The sequence below is a fragment of the Trichosurus vulpecula genome, chromosome 2 (assembly GCF_011100635.1).
Source record: "Trichosurus vulpecula isolate mTriVul1 chromosome 2, mTriVul1.pri, whole genome shotgun sequence".
NCBI classification, from domain to species: domain Eukaryota; kingdom Metazoa; phylum Chordata; class Mammalia; order Diprotodontia; family Phalangeridae; genus Trichosurus; species Trichosurus vulpecula.
The window spans coordinates 266,526,001-266,550,692 of NC_050574.1; the positions used below are offsets into that span (position 1 = coordinate 266,526,001).

A 24,692-nucleotide genomic window follows, 5' to 3' on the forward strand; every position below is an offset into this window, starting at 1 on the left:
CATGAAAAGTACCACTTTCTTTCCAGCTATCAGATGGCTATTTAAATTAGATCCATTCAGTTTCTATGAATCTAAATGGAATGTTAAACACTGTATTCTGAAGTCAATACTGAGGTGAAGCAATCAGCTTCTAGCTACTAGTGAAAAGACTGGGAAGGAAGCCTGGGAAAACATAGCATCCAGCTTTTGCATTAAAATGTGCCAATTACTTGTGTCCACAGTGGAATAGGAGCATTTTCAAAACCATTGAAAACAAAGACCTATCTGCAAATAATAACCAGAGCCTTAGGAAACTGATGTAAGACAGACACATATATGTGCAGGATGCTATATTAAATGCTCAATACCAGGATGAAGGCTTTTAGTTAAGTTTCATTTTATGGGTGTACATGTATGTATATGTTTATGTATATATTTGTGTGTGTATTATATACATATGTGCATGTGTGTATACACGTATATATTGTGTATACACACACACTCACTGCTATGCATGTTGGGAGACTTTTTATCTAATTTGACTTTTCTAATTGACTGGTTCTTAACAAGCTTCTAGGAAAAATCATCCTGTACCTTGGTTTAAAATATTAATTCAGACTCTAATAGTTGGATTACATGATGAGTTAACTTTTTTTCCTCTCTTTTACCTTGGAGACTCAAAACGATCCCCCAAAGCAAGTTGAGGTTATTTTTACACAGGCAAGTAAGAAATGAGAACTATTAGCACCTAGTAAATTTAGGCTATAGAGGTCAGCCCCCTGGAGAATTCTGACACCTAATGAACCTCTTTTTCTTCTCTGTTAGAGTCTTCAATCTACATATGTATTTCAAATCTCCACTGCCCAGGTAGGCATCACCTAAAAACAGTTTTTAATATGTGATTAAAATAATGTATTACACATCCAAACTGATCACTTTGCTACTGCCTACCTCGACTATCAAACTTCCATAGACAGAAAAGAACCAGTAATATCAGTTGTGTCTATCAATTGTATACATATAGACACGATCCAAGGCACACTATTTTGCAAGAAGTTTTTAGCCTTGTTTTGGAGACTATAAATTAAGGGAATTTTTTTTGACAATGCCATACAGTTCACACAGGTATTAGTCTAAAAAATGAGTTTATTGACTCAAGAACACCAGTAACAAATAAACAATGGTGGTAGGATATCAGCTATGATGTGATTTTCACTTAAAATCTTAAGTGGGTCCCTTCCCTCCCCCCTCCCCAAATCTCTGATTTTTAGAACATTTATTAGCCAGTTTCATCAGCAACTGGGTAGGCAATTTCTATGTTGACAATCTACACCAGTGTTTATAGATGACTAGAAGTTGATTTTTCACTAAAAATATAAAACTCAGAAATCTTGTCCCCCCAATTTTCCCCACTGCAGGGGAGGCAGGATGGCCTAATGGAAAGGGCACTGGGTTTGGAGGCAGAGAACCTGAATTCAAAGCCAGGATTGGTTCCAAACTACCTTGTGACCTTAGGCAAGTCACTTAACCTCCATCCAGACCTAAATCCATAATCCTGAATGCTTTATAAAACACCAAAGGAAGCTACTCGCTGATTAAAATGCTTATCTAGCATACCTTTTGCCTTTCTTTTTCAGGCACCATTAAACTCATTAGGGTCACAGATCTATTATTATAAGACCTTTATGCATCAGGATTTTGGATCCTATTCCATTTAATGACATTTTAATTTTAATGTTACCTACTACTGTCTCTTAAATTCCTACGCTCTCTGTACACTGCCAGATTCAATTTTGAAAACTTGTATCAGTCAACAATAAGCTATTCACACAATCAAAAAGGCATTGATATTTGGTTTGATTGTCATTTATTTTTTCTTTTAAATAGAACTCCCTTGAAAGTATGCAGTAATCAGGAAGGAAGGGAAATCCCAGAACATGATTCCCCCATATCTTTTCATACAGCCCTATATATTTTAAATTATAATTTAAAAACACACACACAAAAATGAGACGGCACAAATATCAGTGCGGCCCTGACTGTCATCATTTTAAGTTAGTTCCCTGACTTTTCATACATCTCTTGTATAATAAATGTATTTATGACTGTTTGAATATGTATTACATACATTGTAAATGTACAAATAATTGACTTACTGGCATGGTTAATAAAGATGTACATATTGCACAAGATGAGCTCCTTGCTGACTTAACCGATGTACCTACTGTACACTCCTTTGAAAGCTCAACATACTAAACAAGTTATATTATTCTAGACTAAGCCAAGTAAAACACAACGATTGAGAAATTAATTAGGCTACAAAATGAGTAATTCCAAGTCACTTTATATTAAGCCAAATCTTTCTTTTGGCCTATCAAGTCCTAGCTTACTTCTAGCTCCCCTTCTTCCTGAGGATCTGAAAGTGCTTGGAGAATGAGAGTCCCCTCGGCCAGACAATGGTTTGGGGATGAAGCACAGCACGAAAACGGGCCAGCTGCTGCCGATGCTGCTGCAAGACAGTGGCAACATCTGGGTAAGTCCCATATTTCTAAAGTGGAGTACCTAGAAGGTGTGTTAAGACTGGCCTAATCAGGGGGCCATCAAGGTAGAATCTAGCACACTATGTGAGGACAGTTTTTACAGGTGGTGTGTTTTTCTAACCACTTCAAATGCATTTCTTAGCTTGGTTTTACATACTAGGCAAATGGAAGTAAATAAAAATCCCATTCCAAATGTCATCCCAGCTGGATTTTGTGTCTGTCCTTTTGGTTTGCAATCACCCTAAGAGCTTGACTGCTCCCAGAGGTGTGGGAGGTCCCTCAGTCCACAGTTCAGAACATAGGGGGAAAAACGTCTGTTGTAACAGGTGCCTTGATTCAGGAAGGAAAATCTCAGCAGCCCACACTGCCGAGTTTTAGTCAGACGAGGGCCAAGAGAGAGTAAATTGTTACCTCGAATCAAGAGCTTTCCTGAATCTATCTACACAGTGTCATGTACGATTTCTAGCATGAAACTGCATGAAAGGAAATAGACTGGAATAAATGGTATGTGCTTTCTCTGTTGTTATGAAACACAAAAAAGAGACTTCTCCACAGCCTGTCAAGGGCCTGTTTCTGCTCTCAATCGCTGTCGTCTACTCCTGAAGCAATGTCTCTCTCCAGTTAAAGCCTCCAGTTGGTCCGTGTGTGAGGGGGAGGATGGGTGGATCAGTCAGCTGCCAGACTCCTGTTTCTCCTAACTCTTCACATGAACAAAATCCCAGATATGGAATCTGTAGTTAGCAATGGAAAAGAGAGGGAAAAGATAAAATAGAGATTTAATGCCATGAATTCAACTTTTTTATTATCACCTTAATGACCAAAACCAAAAACAAGTAAATAAAACAAATGAAAGATTATGAGTAAAATCTTACAGGAAACTCAGCCTTTTATAAGTTAGACAGACTAATAAATTAACAACAAAAAAGCCAAATATATTTTGATTTTAGGTACCCTCCCAGGGCTGCCTGAAGTTACACTATCTTTAGCCTTTTTCCTTTAAATACACACACATATGTACACATGTGTGGTTATATATATGTGTATATATAGGTGCACATATGTAATTATAATTGTAGTTGTATTATATAAACTTTAGAAGACAGCTATAGTTAATATTCATGGTAACCTATGAAACCAAGAGAAATGTAAAAACAGTGCTCTGGCCTGTACAGCCCCCCCCCCCCCCCACTTCTGTAGTGACAGCAGCAGAGGGGCAGAAAATGGGACTAAGGGTTTTGGGAATCACTCAGTTTCTAGATTAAGTAAATATGTGTGTATATGTAGTATATGTGTATATGTGTGTATACATATACATATATACACACATTGTAAATTGTCATTCGGTTGTTTTTAGTTGCACTTTTTCATGACCCTAGTTTTCTTAGCAAAGATACTGGAGTGGTTTTACTCTTTCCTTCTTCAGCTCATTTTACAGATGAGGAAATGGAGGCAAACAGGGTTAAATGACTTGCCTAGGGTCACATTGCTAATAAGTGTCTGCGGTCAGATTTGAACTTAGGTTTTTCTGAGTCCAGGCCTGGTGCTTTATCCATTGCACAACCTAGCTGATATAGATAGATAGATAGAATGTGTGTACACATATGTATATATGTGTATATGTGATATGTATAAATATAAATATATATATAAATTATTGGTACTCTTAAATGTGAGATATGAGATCCATATGCAATCCCAAGTGGACATTATAATAAAAGAACTGAATTACATTGACTTTAACTTTCTTGATATCAATAAAATCAGAAGATAAGCAGGAGTATCAGCAAGATGGAAGATGACTCACAGGTTCTTCTTGGAGAGGCAAATGAAGATATTGGCTGAGTGGGCTTTATTATCCATCCAAAAGGCAATATGAAATATTTCATGCAACATTTAATCATTTCATGTTGTAGTGATCATAAGTATTTTCAAAAAGTTTATCATGAAAATAATTGCAGCTTATCTATCAACATCAGTTGCAGAGCATGAGGATGACAGGTCTCTTCCAGCCCTACACATATGATGCTATACAACTCTCTAAATTAAAGCAACATACACTTTGATACTTAGGGAGAATGGCAAAATTATGTTGGAAAAATGTGGTTTGGGAGTAAGAAACAGAAGAGATCAAAGACTCACAGATATAACATCAATACTTTTTTTTAAAGGAAAAAAATCAGGAGGTACTAGATGTGTCAAGCACCAAACAATACAAAAAATGAGACCGACTATATTTTAACAGATAACAAACTATTTGTTATTGCTATAGAACCCCTTCCTAAACCAACTATTTGTACACTGTAAGACTAGTGACTTCTGGCTAAGATAAAAATTGACAAGAAAACCAAAAGAATAAAAAATGAGAAAAAGAAATGGTGTATGATTAAAACACCTCCAACTTGACCTACTTAAATAAGCTATTGATGCTGTAAAATGGGAACTGGATAAAGGAAATGACATCCAGATCAACTGTAACCATTTCTTAGAGAAGTTTAAATGATATAAATTAGCTGACAGGAGAGACCAAAAGAATATAAAAACTGTCTTATATAGCAAACATTTGCTCTCCTCATCAAGCTTCACCATCCAAAGGCTACATCAGCCTACAATGTAAACTCATCTGTCAAATCTCATGAAGAAGGATGGTAGAAGATTCTCTGACATATATTCACATCAAATAACAAGAAGGCAATTGGAAAACAAGTTTAAAGAAAAGTTAGCAAGAGACACAACTAAACAAAGCTATACTGAAAGGATATATAATGGAACTGAAAGGACAACAAACAGATGACAAATGAAAATGATCCACGAAGATCTTTGTAACAAACACTTTTTTATTGTCAAGGACAGTGGAGCTACCATATTGGGACTCTAACAGCATACTTCTGGCTATGCTGTATAAGGAAATGAATGTGGCACTGAAAAAATAAAGATGGGGCAAGCAAATGGGTTAGACAGGATGGGGAACCTGCAGCCTCGAGGCCACAGGTGGCCCTCTAGGTCCTCAATTGCAGCCCTTTGACTGAATCCAAACCTCACAGAACAAATCCCCTTAATAGAAGAATTTGTTCTGTAAAACTTGGATTAGTCAAAAGGCCACACCCAAGGATCTAGAAGGCCACAGGTTCCCCACCCCTGTCTGTAAGTCTTGAGAGCATTGAAGGATAAATTCTCTGGCTATCAGAAAGAGTGGAAGATACCAAAGGTTAAAAAAAAAAAAAAGATCCAAACGAAACAAAGCCCTAAGCATCATTCCACCCAAAAGGTAGGAGAAATAATATCAGCAGCTACTGATCAGTATGCTACCTTCTCACATTTTTATAAGAATATACATTTCTGTTGAAAGAATCCTTGATAAAGGTACAAGAAAGGAAAAGGGTAGTTTTCACAAATGATATTCTAAAACAACCCCATCTTTATAGTCCTGCAGTTGACAAAGATGAGGAAAATACAAAATCCCACTGTACCAATTGTCTATTGACTACATACTTTTTTAAAAAAAGCATTTTACTTGACAGAGAAAAATAAAATCTTAAAGCTTTCCTCCAGAAAGGTCTTTCTTCCATACATATACCAAAATTATAAAGGTTTGGGAAAAAGGGGAGATTTAAATAATTAGAGATATATTCATTTTTCATGGTTAACTCACAATGATAAAATAAAAATGCCTAGTTAATTTACAGATTTAGTGCTATACCAATCACGTATAGAGAGGATATTTTTAGAACTAGGCAAAAGAATGTGAAATTCATTTGGAAGAACCAGACATCTAGAATCTCAAGGGAAATAATGAATACAAATATAAGTAAAAGGGTCATAGCACGATCACACCTTGAATTATGTTAAAAAAAAAAAACATAAGTCATTAGAACTATTTGGTATTGGTTTGAAAGGGGATATAGATTCATTAAACTGTCTTGACATTCAAGAAATAAAAATTAGGCACACAGCGTTTGATAAAACCAAGAACATAAAATAGAAGGGGAAGGAAAAATTAATTTAGATCAACACCTTATAATTTACCCCAATAAATATAAAATGTATATGTGACCTGAATATAAAAGGTCACACACCAAAAAATTAGAAGAGAGTGAAAACAAGTATCTTTCACAACTATGGCTAGAGAGAGTGAGAGAATACTTTTAGTCAAACAAAGGATAGGTGACAGTATAAAAGATAAAGCAGACACAACTTTCACTGATGTGAAAATATGTAAACTGAGAAAGCTTTTGTGTAAATAAAATCAATGAAGATAGAACTAGAGAAATGGTACAGTGGTAAAAACATTTGCATCAAATATCACCAGTAAATTTAATATCTGAAATATGCAGGGAATTGACACAAATTTATAATGTTAAAAGCCATTCCTCAGTAGATAAGGATATGAACATTTTTTCAAAAGGAGAATTACAGACTATGAATGACCACATGAAAAAAATTACTACTAATAAGAGAAAAACAAATTAAAACAACTCTAAGTTTTAGCTCTTATCATATGTACCAACAGATATGAAAAAAGATGGATATTAGTCAATGTTTGGGGGTGGATTATGGGAAGATGGGCATTCTGATGCACTGTTGACAGAGCTGTGAAGTGGTCCATCTCTTCCGGATTTCAACTGTTGATGTCGCTTGCTCCATCCTCCAAATTGTATCATACCTGGGAGGAGCTAAACCATTTCACCCACATACAACTTGTCTTCACCTCAGACACTTTCCACTCTACCACAGCTTATGTATCCGCAATCTTGATTAGTCATCTTCATCAGTGGAGGTAAAACCCATATCAGAAATTCATTAGAGTATTATAGACAATAACCTTATTAACTTTTAAACAGCCATTAGTAAATTCAGGCAGCTTGACCAAATAAAGCTCAGGAGTAATTCACACAGAAAGCTGTGTTCCAACCTAGACAAAAATCTGAAATTATAACAATAGTTAGTGTTCCTATAGATATCCTAATTTTTTCTCACAACATCCTGTATAACAAAAGGACTCACCATAGGTTTCCCTTAAACAACAAGCATCTGTATTTCACCTAAATGTGTACCCTGGGTTTGCAGCAACCTTGGAAAACTCAGGAGATCTTGCAAGATCATAGAGATTTTGGAGGGCCAAAGGACAAAGACTTCATGGGCTGGAATGTATGCAGGTATGCATAAGTTAAGAATCCTCAGGTCTGGGGTTCCTGTGGGTTTTGAAGGGACTTATGCCCACCCTTTTAGGAACCTTTGTAGGGGAGGAGAGATGGAGAATGAGAAAGAAGAGCCACACTAGGGCTCTTTGTGTTTGTGCTGCCTTATTGGCTGTGGGTAGGGGAAAGAGGAGGTAATGAGTTTGGACACAAATGCAAGACTGGGATCAGACTGGAGCCATCTGGAAGAGGCAGAGGGTGGCCAAGCTAAGCAGAAATGGGTGAGATTATATTGGGCTGAACAGATTTGGTTGGTGAGAGGTTATTGTGATGCCCAGGGCTGACACTATTCCAAACTGTGATCTGATTAGCACAAAGTACAAGGGGGACCATTACCTACTCTAAGGCTGCCTTATTATTTTTAAGCAGCTACAATATATCATTAACTCATATTGAGCTTGTAGTAATTTAAAGCCCCCAGATCACTTTCACATGAACTGCTAACAGGTCAGGTCTTTCCCATACTATATTTACATAATTGATTATTTTAACCTAAATACGGGAGTTTTCATGTATCCCTGTTGGATTCTCTCTTGTTGATTTCAGGCTAACATTCCTGACTGTTAAAACTATTTTGAGTCCTGATTCTGCCATCTAGCACAAACACACAGTCCATGCTAGTGCTTGAAGCAGATTAAAATATAATTGAGAAATATTTAACAAAATAAAAATATAATAGAACATAGGCTGTTAATATGTGGTTTTCTAAGTCAATCTGTTATTCCCAGGGAACTTTACGCATGATTTAGTGACCCTCTTTCTATTTGGGTTCAATGCTACTGATAAAGCATGTTAGCTATTCCTTTCAGCTTGGTGCCATGCTCAACTAGAAGGAAAATCAGAAAGTTTGGTCTGTAAATACTCTTTGGGATGTGAAAGAATGGCAGAGCAGGGAAGCCTCAAAACCAGGCTCTTCCAAACTAATTTGACAACAGAAGCCTTTGGGATTTGAAATAAATTGATAGAACCCATACATGCCTGAGTGGAATTAAAGGGGGATTGTTATTATTTTGAAGCAAAATTGAGGAAATCAACTTTATTTTAATACTGAAATATTGCAATGGAGCAGTTGAGTTGGAGCTCCTTCCAGCTGACCACACGGCCAGCTAATTATATTTGATATACACGTGAGCTTTCCCATTTGTAAAATGGGAATGCCACCACTTGCCTCTCACGGATGTTGTGAGGATAAAATATTTGTAAAGTGCTACATAACTTTGCTGTTGTTTAGTCATTTTTCAGTCATGTCTGACTCTTCATGACCCCATTTGGGGTTTTCTTGGCAAAGATACTGGAATGGTTTGCCATTTCCTTCTATGGCTCATTTTACAGCTGAGGAAACTGAGGCAAATGGGGTTAAATGACTCGTCCAGGGTCACGTAGCTGGTGTCTGAGGTCACATTTGAATGTAGGTCTTCCTGACTCCAGGCCTGGTACTCTGTCTACTGCACCACCTAGTTGCCCCCCACATACCTACTAGCTATTATTAGTATTTATGAATTATAATTATTAACAATACCAATTAATTCTATGTTACATAATTAGTCAATTACATAATTAATATTACAAATAATATATAATCTATTGGGGAAAATAACCTCCATCGATGGAGTTCCTTACAGAATCTCTATTCTTATCACATGATACAATACAGCTCTACAGAAAAGTTTAAGAAACGCTACCCTAAATTAATTTTTTGATCTAGGCAACTTAATCCTAATGGAATTACCTGTTCAGGGGAGTACATGACTCTGACTGTTGCAGTGTTTATTATCTTTAAAAATGGGTTATTTTTCTAATTTTGTGATGATGTTTCCAAAGTGAGATTTCTGTCAAGTATCATAAACTTTTAAAGAATAGAAGAAACTATAAGAAATTATGTTCCAGATTATTGCACATTCCCCACTTCCTTCCACCTGTTGAAAATCCTCCTACCACTTAGAATGTGGATTGAAATACATTTTTATATAGATGTGTCCAGTGTGAGAATTTGTTTTGCTTGAACATACATGCTTGTAACAGGGCTGGTTATTTTTTTCTTTCTCAGTAGGGAAGGCGGAAGGTGGAAGGGAGAGAAGTCAGATTTTCCTTAATTTTTTTAAAAAAAAATAGAGCCTTCTTACCCATTTTCAATGCTTAATACAAGGGGTACACCTCCTTGAAGTCTTTTCTGATTATCTTTGCAGAAGTGAGCTTTCCCTCTTCTGAACTGTTACAGTACTTACCCTCTGTACCATTTCACAGGACACATTTTCTGCTTTGTATTTTAGTTATGTAGCATTATATGGCTTTTTATTCTTCCTATTAGATTGTCAGTTTCAAGAGGACAGAGACAGTGTTGTTTACATCTTTGTAGTCCCAACACCACCTAGCACAATGTCTCATGCAAAGCAGGCCCTCAATAAAATGTGCTGAAGGAAAGACTGACTGACTCCCTCTGGCTTCAGAATCAATGAACTTCCACACATAAAGATCTTACATTTTTTATTAAGCAGTCAGTGACTAAAACGTAATGAAACCATTAGGTCCTCCGTACCACTTAAACTAAAGTTTAAGCAGTAGTGTGAATTACCTTTCGGACCATCTGCACAAAGTCCTTGGAATTCTGGGGTGAGAGTCCTTGAAGTTGGCATGTACATGCTTCAAGGGAAGATGCATGGGCCACTATCAAGATGTTATTTCCTGGGAATGGAAAAGCAGAGCATGTGAAAATGGACCTGGGAGACTCCACATAGGTGACATGCAAAATGCAGCCCACCCTTGCAGCCTCTCACATTTCTCTCTATTATATATTCTGTTCCACCAAACTCTGCCACTCACTGTTCCATAAACACTTCCCTTGCTTTTCTGCCTCCAAACTTTTGTTTCTATCATTTCTGGAATGTCCTCCCCACACTACCATTCTACCCCCACCTCTTTCAAAATTCTATCCATCCTTCAAAACCCAGGACAGATGCCACCTCTTCAATGAAATTTTCCCTGATTCCTCTCTCCTCTGCCTCTGAAAATGAGCTTTTTCCTTCCTTGGAACTTGGAGGGTGGTGCAATGGTTAGCGTATTAGATTTGCTGTCAGAAAGTCAAATCCTGCCTCAGACCCTAGTCACGTGACCAAGGGTAAATCACTTCAGACTCTCTGAGCCTCAGTTCCCTCATCTATTAAATGAAGGGTTTGATTTGATGGTCTTTGGAATCCCTTCCACCTCAAAATCTATGATCCTTTGTACCTCTCTTAGGTTTTATTTTGTGATACAGGATTTGTGTTATAGGCAGTTAGACACATTCCTGCTAGTCAGGAAGACTTGGGTTCAAGGTCTACCTCCAACACATAATGGTAGCTGTGTGACCCTGGGCAAGTTATGTAATCTCTCAGTGTCCCAGAAAACTCTCTGACTGTCCATCACAGGGGGGCAGCTAGGTGGCGCAGTGAATAGAGCACTGGCCCTGGAGTTAGGAGGACCTTAGTTCAAATCCAGCCTCAGACACTTGACATGTGTACTAGCTGCGTGACACACCCCAACTGCCCTCCCCCCCCCCCCACAAAAAAAGACTGTCCATCATAGAAAAGTGGCTGATTTGCATTGGTGGAGGTACCTTTTATTCCAGGAATTCCTTACATCAATGAATCATAGGCCTGGACCAAAAAAAGGGTTCATAGAGATATCTTTTTTTTTTCCTTCTCCCCAGTCCTGAGCCCTTGGAAGTTTCTGACTCACAGGATATTATTTTGTGTGCACTAAGGCTAGGGAGTGGCAAAATGAGCAATGTGAAAGTGACACTGGAAACACTGTACAATAATTCGGCCACCCTAACTATTTTAAAATTCAAGCAATAATTTGAAAATAGGATAGTTTGCTTTACAATGGAAATAGAATGGCTATAATTCTGTATATAGGGGATATATGAGAGAAGAAAAAAAATAAAAGAACCAAAACTTCAAGCAGCAATCAAATAGCTATGTAATCAAGAACAGCTTTAATAGACTGAAACAATAAATGCTATGAATAGATTAACACTCTCCAGCATGCCATGTGATCAGCTGACAGGCAAAGCTGGCACGCTAGAGTTTGCTACTTCTAAAAATGAGTGCCTTCAAACAATATCCACCACAGTGCCATCTATCGCACTTCACGTCACATAAGGTAATGTTGTTGTGCTTGTCCTTCATTTTCGAAGAGGACCACGACATCAACGAAATGGTGACATGACTTGCAGTTGATTTTGATTTGAGTGAGGGAGGGCGATGCAAGGTCACTAGCCTCGCTTTCTCCTCCAGAGCCATCTGGATCCAGTGACCAGATATTCATCAGGATGACTGGAGATGACCCAGGATGCAATGGGGGACCCTGGCCCTTTCAGGCTAAGGCCTTTTCAGGTTCTCACTTTGAGTGAGGTAACATTACAATATCTAGAATAGTGCCATCTAATGCTATATTCCACATTATCTATGGTAACATCGCAATATCCGGTATTGCTCCATCTAATACTATACTTCATGTTATGTAGAGTAACACTGTATACAGTAAGGCTCCAGTGTGCCTCAATTAGTCCTGTTATCTGGAGTATTTAGAGGACATTACAAATTTAAGATGAAGGTCTAGGCAAAAGGCTGGGGAAATGTTCCTCTTTCTTGTTAACCATTTGGCTGCTAAGACAATTTTAAAAGAAATAAGAGAAGCAAGTCAACCATGCTGGAGAATCACCACTGGATTCAAGACAGACTAAAAGAGAACATTGCTTACCTTTGCTTTTACATTCACTTATGATTTCTTTCGTGACTTGGAAGCTTCTACTGATGTACGTGTCATAGGACTCAGAAATCACTAATTTGCTGACTGGTATATGAGGTCTATAGACAGAAGAATGACCAAAAGGAATTAGGGCATTTTGATAGCTAGAGAGAAAACAAGTAATATTAACAAAGACGAATATGGGGTAGGAGAGGCAGTGTGGTGCAGTGGATGGGGAGCAACCTCTGAATCACGAAGACCTGTGTTTATGTCTGCTCCACACTAGATATGTGAGCAGACCATTTCACCTTGGTACCCCAGGCAACCCTCTAACAGCGTACACTGCAGAGAAAAGGCTGCTCTGCATTGGTAGGGAGATTTCCCTTATCAGGAATTCCCCATATAGATGTCCAGTCCAAAACACAAAACACAGAATAACTAGCCCCTATTCTCTTATTAGCCCCCTGCCCTTGATCTTTCCATGCATACTTATTTTTCCTTGTTTAACCATATAGCATGTACAGGGAATTTTTTTTTATAAATGGAGCAGCTGAGAAGCAGAGAGATGCCTTTTCTACATCATTCCACCAAAGTGCTTAAAGTTTGCAAAGTATTTTCTTCACAATCACCATGCAAACTTGGGAGTATAAGTATTATCCTTATTTTACAAACAAGGAAATTGAAATTCAGAGAGGCAATCTTCTGAAGAACTAAAGCCGAATGAATCAACTGACTACCATGTCTACACAATGCCTGATTATTTATTTACCATTTCACTTTACCAATGTCTAACCCAGGGATGGGTAACCTGCGGCCTCGAGGCTACTCGTGGCCCTCTAGGTCCTCAAGTGCTTCCCGTTGACTTAATCCAAACTTTATAGAACAAATTCTCTTAATAAAAGGATTTGTTCTGTAAAACTTCAACTCAGTCAAAAGGCCCCACCCAAGGACCTAGAAGGCCACATGTGGCCTACAGGCTACAGGTTCCCCACCCCTGGTAACCATAACTATAATGATTTATTATGGTCAAAGGGCTAGGGGGTGGAAAAGCTGAGACAACATAGCTTGATCTATTGAGGTTCCTAGATACTTCCTCAATCTGTGTCAGGCCTTTAACTCTCCTTGCACCAAACACTCTTTAGAAACAGCTTAAGAAATATTTAGGACTGTGTACACATCTTCCTTTAGTAGACCTCCTAGTCAACTGCAAAGGACATTGGACAGATCATACAGAGAACTAGTTTCATAAAATCCTAGAATGTTAAAGCTGGAAGATACTTTAGTCTAAACTTTAAGTTCGATCATCTAATTTTACAGATAAGGAAATTAAGAGCCATGTCTCCTGACTTTTGATGCCCATTCCGCTCCGTCACGGTTCTAAGCCTCACTGGACAAGTCTACAAGCATCATAGTATGGTGGAATTCAATTTCATAAGCATTTACCAAGTGCCTACCATATTCCAGGTACTCTGACAGGGTACTGAGGGTCAAGAGATGAAAATGGGAAAGGCTATGCCCCCAAAGAGCTTATGTTTAACAGAGACAATACTACACACACACAGAAGTAAATATAAGATATTGACCAAATAAATAAAAGATGATTTTTGGAGGTAGATGAGCTAATAACTGATGGTATCAGGAGAAGGTTGGAGTAGATGGTTTGTAAGGTCCTTTTTCTTGCTCTAGAGGCTTTATCTTTTATCTGCAAAATACACATGTATAAGGGGCAGGGAAAGAGGGATGGCAAGAGTAATTTCTAGCTCAAAAATTCTATAATGCTACATTTTCTGAGCGTTTATAAAGACTTCACTAACTTTGTCCGTTCTTAACTATAGTTACAAGAACCTGGATCTAAAGTCAGTCAATAGCAAAATGGTCCAAAGAGCTAGAGGACTGTTTCTGCGGGTCACAATTTGTGTTTGGTGATCAACCTTATTTCTTCTAGATTCAAGGCTCATGAGGCAGTACCAATTTATATGACTACATTAACAATACTTTTCCTTCCATGACTGCAGTTATAAAGGAAAACCAATGTCTCTCATGGGATCAGAAACACTTTTTTAGTGATCTTCTAATCCCACTCAGTCTCTTACTGGGTCTATCGCACATCATACATACAATAGAATATAAGCTCCTTCAGAGCAGGGGTGGTTTCATTTTTGTCTGTATCCCCAATGCCTGGTACAGTTGTTGTTTAGTCATTTTTAGTTGTGTGCAACTTTTTTGACCTGTTTTGGAGTTTTCTTGGCAAAGACACTGGAATGGCTTGCCATTACCAGGAAAGAAATGTCCCCATTTTACAGAAGAAGTACTGAGGCAAATAGGGGTTAAGTGACTTGCCCAGGGTCACTCAGCTAGTAAGTGTCTGAAGCTGGATTTGAATTCAGATCATCCTGACTCCAGGGCCGGTGCTCTATCCATTGCACCACCTCTCTGCCCCCAACAATTAAATCTGTTCAAAAGTGGGATGGGTTACACAGGAGTGATTGGATCCCTCCCCCGCCTTGGAGGTCACCAGGCAGAGGCTAGATGATAACTTGTCAGAGACGATATACTGGGAATTCTTTTTCTGCATAGAGTGGATAAGATGGCCACTGAAGCTGCCCTTCCTACCTTCAAATTCTGTGAATCTGTAATTCTTCCCTGTGCCTTGTGGCTCAGACTGTGACAAAGACCATATTGTGTACAAGTCTCAACCCTATTAAAAGATGGAACCCTGTTGTGATGTAATGGATTGGTGCAAGTGAAGAGGAGAATAAGGACTAGGACTGGGCTCTCCTGACTCTCAGTCATCTGACCTTGGCCATCCTTCTACCATTCCTTGGGCCCCACTTGGCATCTCCCTCAATGCTTTTCAATCTAAAGTTATTCCAGAGGAAGTGTAACTCGAGGAGCACAGCCCTCATTTTGAGATGCTGACTTTCACATGTGCAGAAACAAAAATAAAAGGTCGACAGGTTCAAAAGTCAAACAAAAGGGCAGCACAAATATACACTTGTAAATGGGAATTGGGAATGGGCACTGTGGATGTGCTGCTATTGAAGTTTCCTGGATTCATCTCTCTTTTGTGTACACGGGTGAAGAACAACACAAAACAGTGTAGATGGAATGATCCATGCACATTTTTCAAGTCAGAAGGAGAATAATTTTATGATCTGCTTAAAGAGAAAACCAGAGACCTGTATTCAACCAGGGCCAGCTGGGAGTGGAGCTGTGGGGGAAGATGCCTTGCCCAGGCTGGCAACAAGTCCCCCGATTCCCCATCAGAACATACAATTTCAGCTGGCTCAACGACATTACCTTTGGCTGCATTCCTCATACCAGAGCAAAACTATGGCCTGAGGGAGAAATGCCACAGAGGGGGAGAGAACAAAAAGTGAAGTATAACTATGGAGGGTGAGAGAGACATTTTAAAATCTTGAATCCTTTCCTTTTACCTACAGACTGATTCCTCCAAGTGGTAGGAATATTATTCCTCTAAGAGGGTCAGCTGAGGTTCTACTTACAGACTAGATAAACTAGTCTGGGAATCCAGACACTCTGCCTACCTGAGCCAAAATGCCTTTGAGGTTTTTCCATCAGATCTGTGCTTCTGGCTTTAGAAAAAGAAGGGGCAGGATATCACAGGGGAGAAAGAGCTGGTTAAAGTGATCACTCGTCCTAAATATAGTCCGCAGACAAATGACTGACATCCCCCACCATAATAACTAGGAATGTCTATTTCTGTAAAAAGGCATTTTACAAGTACCTGACTCTATACTTAGTGGTTAACCTTGAGTGTATTAATTGAAGCCAGACTAACTTTATTTCTTTTTTTGACAGTTACTAGATTGATACATCAGGAGAATGCCATAGACAGCGTATACCTAAATTTCAGCACAGCATTTAATGTAGTCTCTCTTAACATATTTGTGGGCAAAATGCAGAAGTGTGGACTAAGTGGCAAGAGTTGGATTCAGAATTAGGTTTATGTCAGAGCCCAAAGCACAGTCATTAATGGACCAATGTCAACATGGAGGAAAGGTCTCTAGTGGAAGGGTCCGGGGATGTTTGCTCAGTCCTTTGATGTTCATCAGTTTTTTTTTGGTAATCAACGGCTGATGAATTCTTATCAAATTTTCAATTGATGCAACATTTGGAAGGACAGACAAAATGCTGGATAAAAGAGACAGAATCCTGAATGATGGATCGAATATAATCAAGAGATAATAATAAATGTGAAGTCTTATAAGTGGGTTAAAAAAATCAGTAACATGAATCCAGGGGCTGGGGAAGGGGACTATGGATAGACAAGAGTTTATGTGAAGAAAGATCTGGGAGTTTTAATAGAAATCAAGCTCAATATTAGTCAACAGTGTGAGGTGGAAGTCCAAAAAAGCTAACTCAATCTTTGGCTATATTAACGTCCAAAATTAGGAAGATGATTGTACTCTGCCTCGATGGGACCACATCAAAGGAGGTATTATGTTCAGTTCTAAGAAACACATTATAGGAAATAGAAAAAAAAAACTGAAGTGCATCCTGAGAAAAGCAGCTAGGAGAACAAGAGGTCTAGAAATGATGCCACATATGGATAAGATGAAGGAACGGGGATGTTTAGGCAAAAGATGAGAAAACTTGGTAAGGGGTAGAGAGATGTGATAGCTGTTTTCAAGCATCTGAAAGGCTAACATGTCAAGGAGGTATTGGATTTATTCTGCCTGGCCCCAAAGGCAGCTAGGTGGCACAGTGAATGCTAATAATGAAAATAATGATGATGACGGCCAACATTTATATCGTACTTACTATGTGCCTGACACTGTGCTAACACTTTACAATTATTATCTCATTTCATCCTCACAATAATCCTGGGAGGTGGGTGCTATTATGATTCCCATTTTATACATAGGGAAACTGAGGCAGATGGAAGTTAAATTACTTGCCCAAGGTCATATAGCTATAAAGTGTCTGAGGCATGATTTGAACTCAAGTGTTCCTGACCCCTCCACTCTATTATCTAGCTGGACAGACGTTGACTAGCTGTGTGACCCTGGGCAAGTTACTTAGCCTTAGTTTCCTCAATTGTAAAATGCAGATCAGAATAGCAGGGTTATTGTGAGGGTCAAATGAGATAACATTTGTAAACCATCCATCCATCTATCCTTCCTTCTTAACTAGGGACAACGGGGGAAAGTTGCCACGGTGGAATCTAGTTCAATATGTGAAGAAATGTTCTAACAATCAGGATCTAGAGGACAGAACACATGAACATAATTGCTGCTTGTAAGTATATGAAGTGTTGCCATGGGGAAGAAGGATCATAGGTTTCAGAACTGGAAAGGACACTAGGGATCATTTAGTCCAAAAGTCGAGAGGGCTACCTCAGGAGGTAGTTGGTCCCTCCCTCACCCTGGAGGTCTTCCAATGAAAGCTGGACGACACTTGTCAGGGAGGTTATGGAGGGGAGAAGAGAAGGGGGGAGTAATTCTAGTTTAGACCAACATTGGACTAGATGACCTCTGAGCTCCATTCCAGCTCTGAGATGGAGTCAACAATTCAAGTCAACCAGCATTTATTAAGCACCTACTAGGTTCCAGGCACCGTGCTAAGTGCTAGGGATGCAAAGGAAGGCCAAAGACAGGCCCTGACCTCAAGGAGTCTACAATCCAACAGGGGAGACACCATGCAAACAAGGATGGATAAACAAGACGTTGCTGTGGCTGTTCAGTCTTGCTGACTCTGCATGACCTGGCACAGATACGAAAGTGGTTTGTTTGCCATTGCCTTCTCCAGCTCATTTTACAGATGAGGAAACTGAGGCAAACAGGATGAAGTGACTTGTCCAGGGTCATAGCACTAGTAAGTGTCTGACGCTAGATTTGAACTTAGGAAGATGACTCTTCCTGACTCCAGGCCTAGGGCCACCTAGCTGCCCAAACAAGACATAGATGGGAGGAACTGGAGATAATCATAAAGGGAAGGCACTACTTGCATTAAGGGGGACTGCGTAGGGCTTCTTGCAGAAGGTGAGACTTTAGCTATGATTCCATAACAATTCTATAATAATCAACTTCCAATTACTGACATGTGAATGATATACTCTGGGGATTATTTGAATATAAATGTAAATGTATTTCATGTTTAATTCCAGAGCAGGACGTCTGATCTAGTAGCACCAGACTAACAACAGGAAGACCTGGATTCAAGTCTCAGCTCCATCACTTAGTAGCTGCACAGCAGTGAGAAAGTCATTCAGTCTTTGAACCTTCATGCTCTCATCTGTAAAATGGGTCTATTGATGCTTCCATAGGCCCTCACGGGGTGGTTGTGAAGAAGTGATTTATAAGTCCTAATGTGGTATAGAAACATTAACTATTATTCTGCTCAGTAAAAAAGAGGTGTGTGACCATAGGCAAGTCATGTGACTCCTCTGGACCACAATTTTCTTATCAATAAAGCAAGATTAATATCACCTGTCCTACCTGTCCCACAGGGTTGCCATATAGCACTGTAAGGTGTACAAAGCATTTGACAGATGATATCTCAGTGGATCCCCACAACAGTCCTGCGAGGGTCATGTTATATTACACCCATTTTACAGATAAGAAAGCTGGGGGTTTTGTTTGTTTGTTTTTGTCCTCCAAGAGGTTGAGTGATTTTTCCCAGGGTCACACAGCTAGTAAGTGTTAAAGGCAGAATCTGAATACGGAGTTTCCTAATTCCAAGACCAGCACTTTATCAATTACACCATCTAGCTGCCTCAAAAGAACGCATATTTATTTTCCTGTGACTTTCAACCAAACGTAATTGGGCAAGCAAATCTTTAGGAAAAGAAAATCATAATGTATACTAATGCCTAATTATTTTTGGATTATTTGCTATTATCACATATAGTTCTCCTACAGCTAGAGACCTGACTAAGTCTGGTCAGTCCACAACTTGTGGGTTGAAAGTGGTAAATAATTTTTTAAAATTCAATTTTATTTTATTTTCAGTTCTGAATTTTCTCCTTCCAACCTCCCTTGCCCCACCACTGAAGAAAGTAAGAAAAATAAAACGTGTTCTATACTCAAGAAGAATCAATTCTCACATTAGCCACATTTCTCCCTCCCCTCCTCCCCCTGAAAAGTGCTTCAGTCTGCACTCTGAGTCTGCCACTCTCTCAACTGGAGGTGGATCACATGCAACTGAAAATAATTTGGAAAATAATCTTTAAATCAATCTCAGGAAATAACGATTGATGTGAGGCTACCTGTAGGTTGTATCAACACTCAGGTTGGCAGCAGCTAAGTCTGATGGGGATATCCACGCAGGCAAAGTATTCCCAGCGACCCACTTTGTCCACTCAAACAAGCCAGGCTCCACACGGATCTTCAAGTGATTTTCTTGTTGTAAACCTTGGAAGAGGAAAAGAAAATGAAGGCAGAGGGAAAGCAGTTCTTTTAAGAGAATGGGGACCATATTGGTTAGGACTCATTTTCCATTCTGATTAAGTCAGCAATTTCTTTTCCACTTGGCTGCTGTCTCCAACTCATACATGAATTTGCAAACGAGCCCATTTCCAAAGGCAGTTTTTGATCTCCCAGAGTGAGTTACAAATACTCAGAACTTGAGGCACCAGCCAAACCATCATGCTATTGGGTGGCGCCTCTTTCAAAGAAAAAAAAACACAAGTAGGGAAGCACTGAAGATTCCTGACCATGGAGGTGATGTAGTTAGATCTATGTTTTGGGAATGTAAATATGGAGGCAGTGATAGATTACTGAAGGGAGATTCACATCCAATCAAGCACTGTCCTGCCAATTTCCTGTCAATGTTGGCATATTTTCCATTTATCTCCTCCTCTCCTCACTGCCACAACTCTATTGTATACCATCATTACCACTCATTTAAATGATGGCAATCATCTCCTTACCATGCCCTCTGGCCTCCAGATTCTTATTCCTCTTCCACCTATTCTTAACCCATTGCCAGAATGGTCTTCTTATCTAAAATCTATATTACTTTTCTATTCAGACTCTTCTGTGGGCTTGCCTACTTAGCAAAGTTCAAGCTCTTTTGTCTACTATTTAAGGGCCTTCACAGTGTAATAGCATCCTATTCATATTCTCAATTCTTTGCTCTGCCAACCATCAGGTGCTTCCACCAAACTCATCTCCTCCGTCTCCTGAATGTGCTGTGCTGACCCTATTTGTTTCCATGCCTTTGGTCATGCTGTTCCTTATGTCTGGAACTCCTTTCTTCTACAGAGTTCCTCCCCACCCTTTAATGTCTCTTCCTCCATGAAATCTTCTCTATTTCCCCTGGCTAGTAATGACCTCCTCCCCCATCAACTCCCAACCTCATATAGCACTTCATTTTACAACTCTCTCTTGCACTTACAATGTCATATTTTGTACATCTGTTTTTGTGTCTTATTCCCTTTACTAGAAAGTAAGCTTTAGGAAGGCAGGGATTATGTCTTATATAATCTTTGTATTTCCTCCAAGAGATAAGTACCACGCTCTGCATACCTAATAAACGTCTATTGAATCTATTGCCGACCGCTGAGAAACTACATAAGAAAAGCTATTTTCCATGGAAAACAAGCTAAAAATGCTTGGTTAAAAGTCCCATCTCTCTAGGAAGGCTTAGGGGTGGAGCTGCCCAGAGGCAAGGGATTAGATGACACTTTCAAGATGTACAAGCTTATGATTCTTACCTTTCAGAATGTTGTGTGCAGTCTGGACGCATCGCAGGGATGGGGAACAATAGACGTGGTCAACGATGGTGTTACTTTCTAACAGGGCTTCACCTACAAAGAGAAATAGAATGCACTGGCTATATTTGGTCTGGGCTAGTACCCAAATGTGACCTCACCTAGCCAGGGTACGCAAGACACACAATGGCTCACACAGAAGCCTAGTGATCTGAACCTTATCCCCAAATAAACCTTTCACCAGCGTCCCCAACAAAAAGCAAAAGTGATAAACTCTTTCATCTTTTCTCTGTTCCATCTCTGCAGGCCTCATGAGCAGCAAAATGCTCAGTTAGCAGGGAGCTGAGCCCTAGGTAATCCAGGGGCTGGATAATGGATTTTATGATAATAGATTGTAGATTTATATTGATGAAAATGAAAGCAAATAAAACCTGAGAGCATTAACTCTCAGACACCAGAGACCATTCTAATCTCTAGATGAATGTTTATATTTTTCTGGTGGTATCCACTTCCTTTGGAGCAGAGACTGCTGTCTCTAGATGGCGGGTGTGGGATAAACTAAAAAACTGATGGATGCAAAGTTGACAGGTACAGACCCAGCTTTAGCCATACTGGAATGGCCATTCATCCCTGATGTCTCCTGTTCATATTTTGGCCTTCCATATAAGTTGTCATGGCAAAGGCAGCTGCTTTATCTGGAAGGCTTGACATTCCAGGGGTATAGGGACTCACACCAGTAGCAAGTACAGAGAAGGCCCATAGGGAATGTCCTGTATCCTTGAGGCTCAGAAAGCACTATCATACATTCCACTGGGGGGCAGCCCCCACAGCAACCCCTCCCCCTAAGATGGTAATCCAAAAAGAAAGTTAGTCTGGGATGACTTACCTACTAGTCTGGCTTGCATACATCCAAACACAGTGATTGGTGCATCTTTCTCATAGTCCCGGAAGCCACCACTCCTTTGAGGTAAACTGTGAGGCATATTCAGGTTGGTGCGGATGTAACGGCCTAAGAGAGAAAAATCAGGCACAGGACCACTTGAATTCTCTGCCTTTTAAACCTTCTCTTAATGATTCTGCCATCCTAGTTCTTACTGGCCAAGAGAAGCTAACTTTGCTTCAGAGCAATGGAAAACATTAAGAGCGTTCAGCGAGCTGACACTGGCTTGGCAATTATATTCTGGAGTCTATTTTCTATTCTGCTTTAAAGTTACAGGGAGGTAGATTTTGCCTCCATGTAAAAAGCTTCTTAAACTATTAAATGTATTCAATAGTGGGATAGGCTGCCTTGTGAAGTAAGTTCCCTGTCACTGGAGGTGTTCAAGTGAGGCTAAACGACTGCTTATTGAAGCTGCTGGAGAGCTAATTCACACATTAGATAAGGATTACACCAGGTGGCCTTGTATGGTACAGAGAAAAGAACATGAACTCTGGAGTCAAGAGGATGTGGGTTCAAATCCTGCTTCTGATGCTTCCTACCTCTACGGCCTTGGGCAAATCATTTTCATTCAATTTCTTTGGCCCTCAGATCCCTCATTTATAGAGCAAGCCAGTTGGATTGGATAAGGTCCCCACCAGTTCTAATCTATTCTTCTATAAATCCATATGGATGAGCTATAGACATCTTAAATTCAAAATGTCCCAAATGAAACTCATTAGCTTCTCCTTTAAATGTTACTATTTCTGAAAGTGCACTAGTATCCTTCAGAACCTTGGGGTCACCCTTGACTCCTCCTCCTCCCCCTTCTCCCTTGTATCTAACGAGTTGTCAAGTCTTGCTGGTTCTCCCTCTTGTGGCTGTGTGGTTTGCCCTTCATTCTCAAACAGGACCATGACATCGGGGAGATGACGACATGACTTGCAGTGGACTTTGATTTGAGGGAGGGAGGACTGTAGCCACAGCAAGGAAGCAGATAGTGACGACTATGATGATGAAGATGATGATGATGATAATAAGTATATAGCACATATGTAATGCCTTAAGGTTTGTGAAGCACTTTGCCTGTGTTAACTCATTTGCTCCTCACAATATCCCTTTGAAGTAGGTGCTATTATTATCCCCACTTTACAGAAGGGTGAACTCAGACACAGAGAGGTGAAATGGTCACCCAGCCAGGGTCACCCAGCTAGGGAGCGTTTGAGGTAGGATTTGAACTCACGTCTTCCTGACTCAAAGGCATGTGCTCTATCCACGGCCTATATAAATAGGGAGTTCTCATGATCTTGGACAGTTAAAGTTCCAGTAAATTTCATCAAAAGAGAAAAACTGGGAAACTACACTATAGGTCAGCCATACTAATCAATACTGTTTTAGACTATTTAAAATAACTAGACGGTATGTGCTTGGACTATCGCTGTGGTGTAGGGAATCATGAGTCGGTAGATTCAGAGAAATATGGAAAGACTTGGACTTATGAAAGTGGATGCTGTTCATCTTCAGAGAAACAGAGCACAAATACAGTATGGTCTCACATAGATGCATGTGAATGTATATGTGTATGATTAGAGATATCTATGTATATGTATGCATTGTAAGTATCTGTACATATGGGTTTGTATATATGTATGCATATATGTGTGTGTATGTATATGGATGTCTATATGTATATGTGTGTGTATATACACATACACATGTATTCAAGCTTAATTGCAGCCTTCTTGGGGCAGGGGTGTGGGTGGGGAGGAAGGAAGTAAAAGTAAAAAGTGCATAGCAAAGAACAAAATAAAACCTACAAGGAAGCAAAGAAGAGATGGACAGCTCTGAACACAATGTGTACTATTTATTATATAGGCTTTCTTGAAATGGAAATTTTTCGCTTTATACATTTTGAATCCTCTCATGTTCTGCTGTGCACCTGGCGATGGTTTTTTTTTTTCTTATCTGTATATAAATTTTAGTATGTGTTTCTTTTTTCTTTTCTCATTTTGTGTTTAAGTACAAAATAACAAAAGACAAAAAAAATTTTAATTAAAAAATTAAAAATAGGTAGTTTTACAATAATAGTAATGCTACACTCTGTAATGGTTCATTCTGCTCTGTTGTGGTCAGAAGACTGCATATGGAACAGTATTCCCAGTTCTGGGTGATACATTTTAGAAGGGACACCGATGGAAGGCACCCAGAGAAAGATGGCCACCATATGTAGGGTATAGAGCCCATGCTCTATGTAGAGCAGCACTTCTTAAACTGTGGGTTGTGACCCCATATGAGACTGCGAAAAACTTGGCAACAGTAAAAGGTTTCTGAACAAGTAAGGACCAAAAATTAATTAAAAAGAAAATGCATAACGAATCTGAGGCGTTTCTGGCAGCACTTGCCTGTGTTGCTTCGGCACAACTTTGCCGTAGCCTTGGTTCTGAACACAAAGCATGCGCACTTTGCACTGCGAATTCCCTCAGGTCACACAGTGCCAACAAATGCTGCCAAAATGCAAAAATGCCAAAAGGGGTCGTGAGTGGAAAAAGTTTAAGAAGCCTTTTAAGGTGACTGAACACAAAAGGTTTGACGTGGGGAAGGGAATATTTGTAGGGGATATGGATGTGATACCTGCCTTCAAATATTTGAAGGGTTCA

At 39.4% G+C, this 24,692-nt stretch overlaps 1 protein-coding gene across 1 annotated transcript in view; it reads right to left on the reverse strand.

The window, feature by feature from the left end:
- Positions 1-1,107: 1,107 nt before the first annotated feature.
- UBASH3B (ubiquitin associated and SH3 domain containing B) overlaps positions 1,108-24,692 on the reverse strand; it is a 165,974-nt gene continuing 142,389 nt past the window's right edge. The window contains exons 9-14 of the mRNA XM_036746266.1: positions 22,006-22,128; positions 21,123-21,215; positions 19,674-19,818; positions 12,455-12,561; positions 10,287-10,396; positions 1,108-3,250 (exon numbers count right to left, since the gene is read on the reverse strand). Coding sequence (XP_036602161.1) covers positions 3,113-3,250; positions 10,287-10,396; positions 12,455-12,561; positions 19,674-19,818; positions 21,123-21,215; positions 22,006-22,128 — 716 coding nt within the window. The 3' untranslated portion in view covers positions 1,108-3,112. The remainder of the gene's footprint in view (positions 3,251-10,286; positions 10,397-12,454; positions 12,562-19,673; positions 19,819-21,122; positions 21,216-22,005; positions 22,129-24,692) is intronic.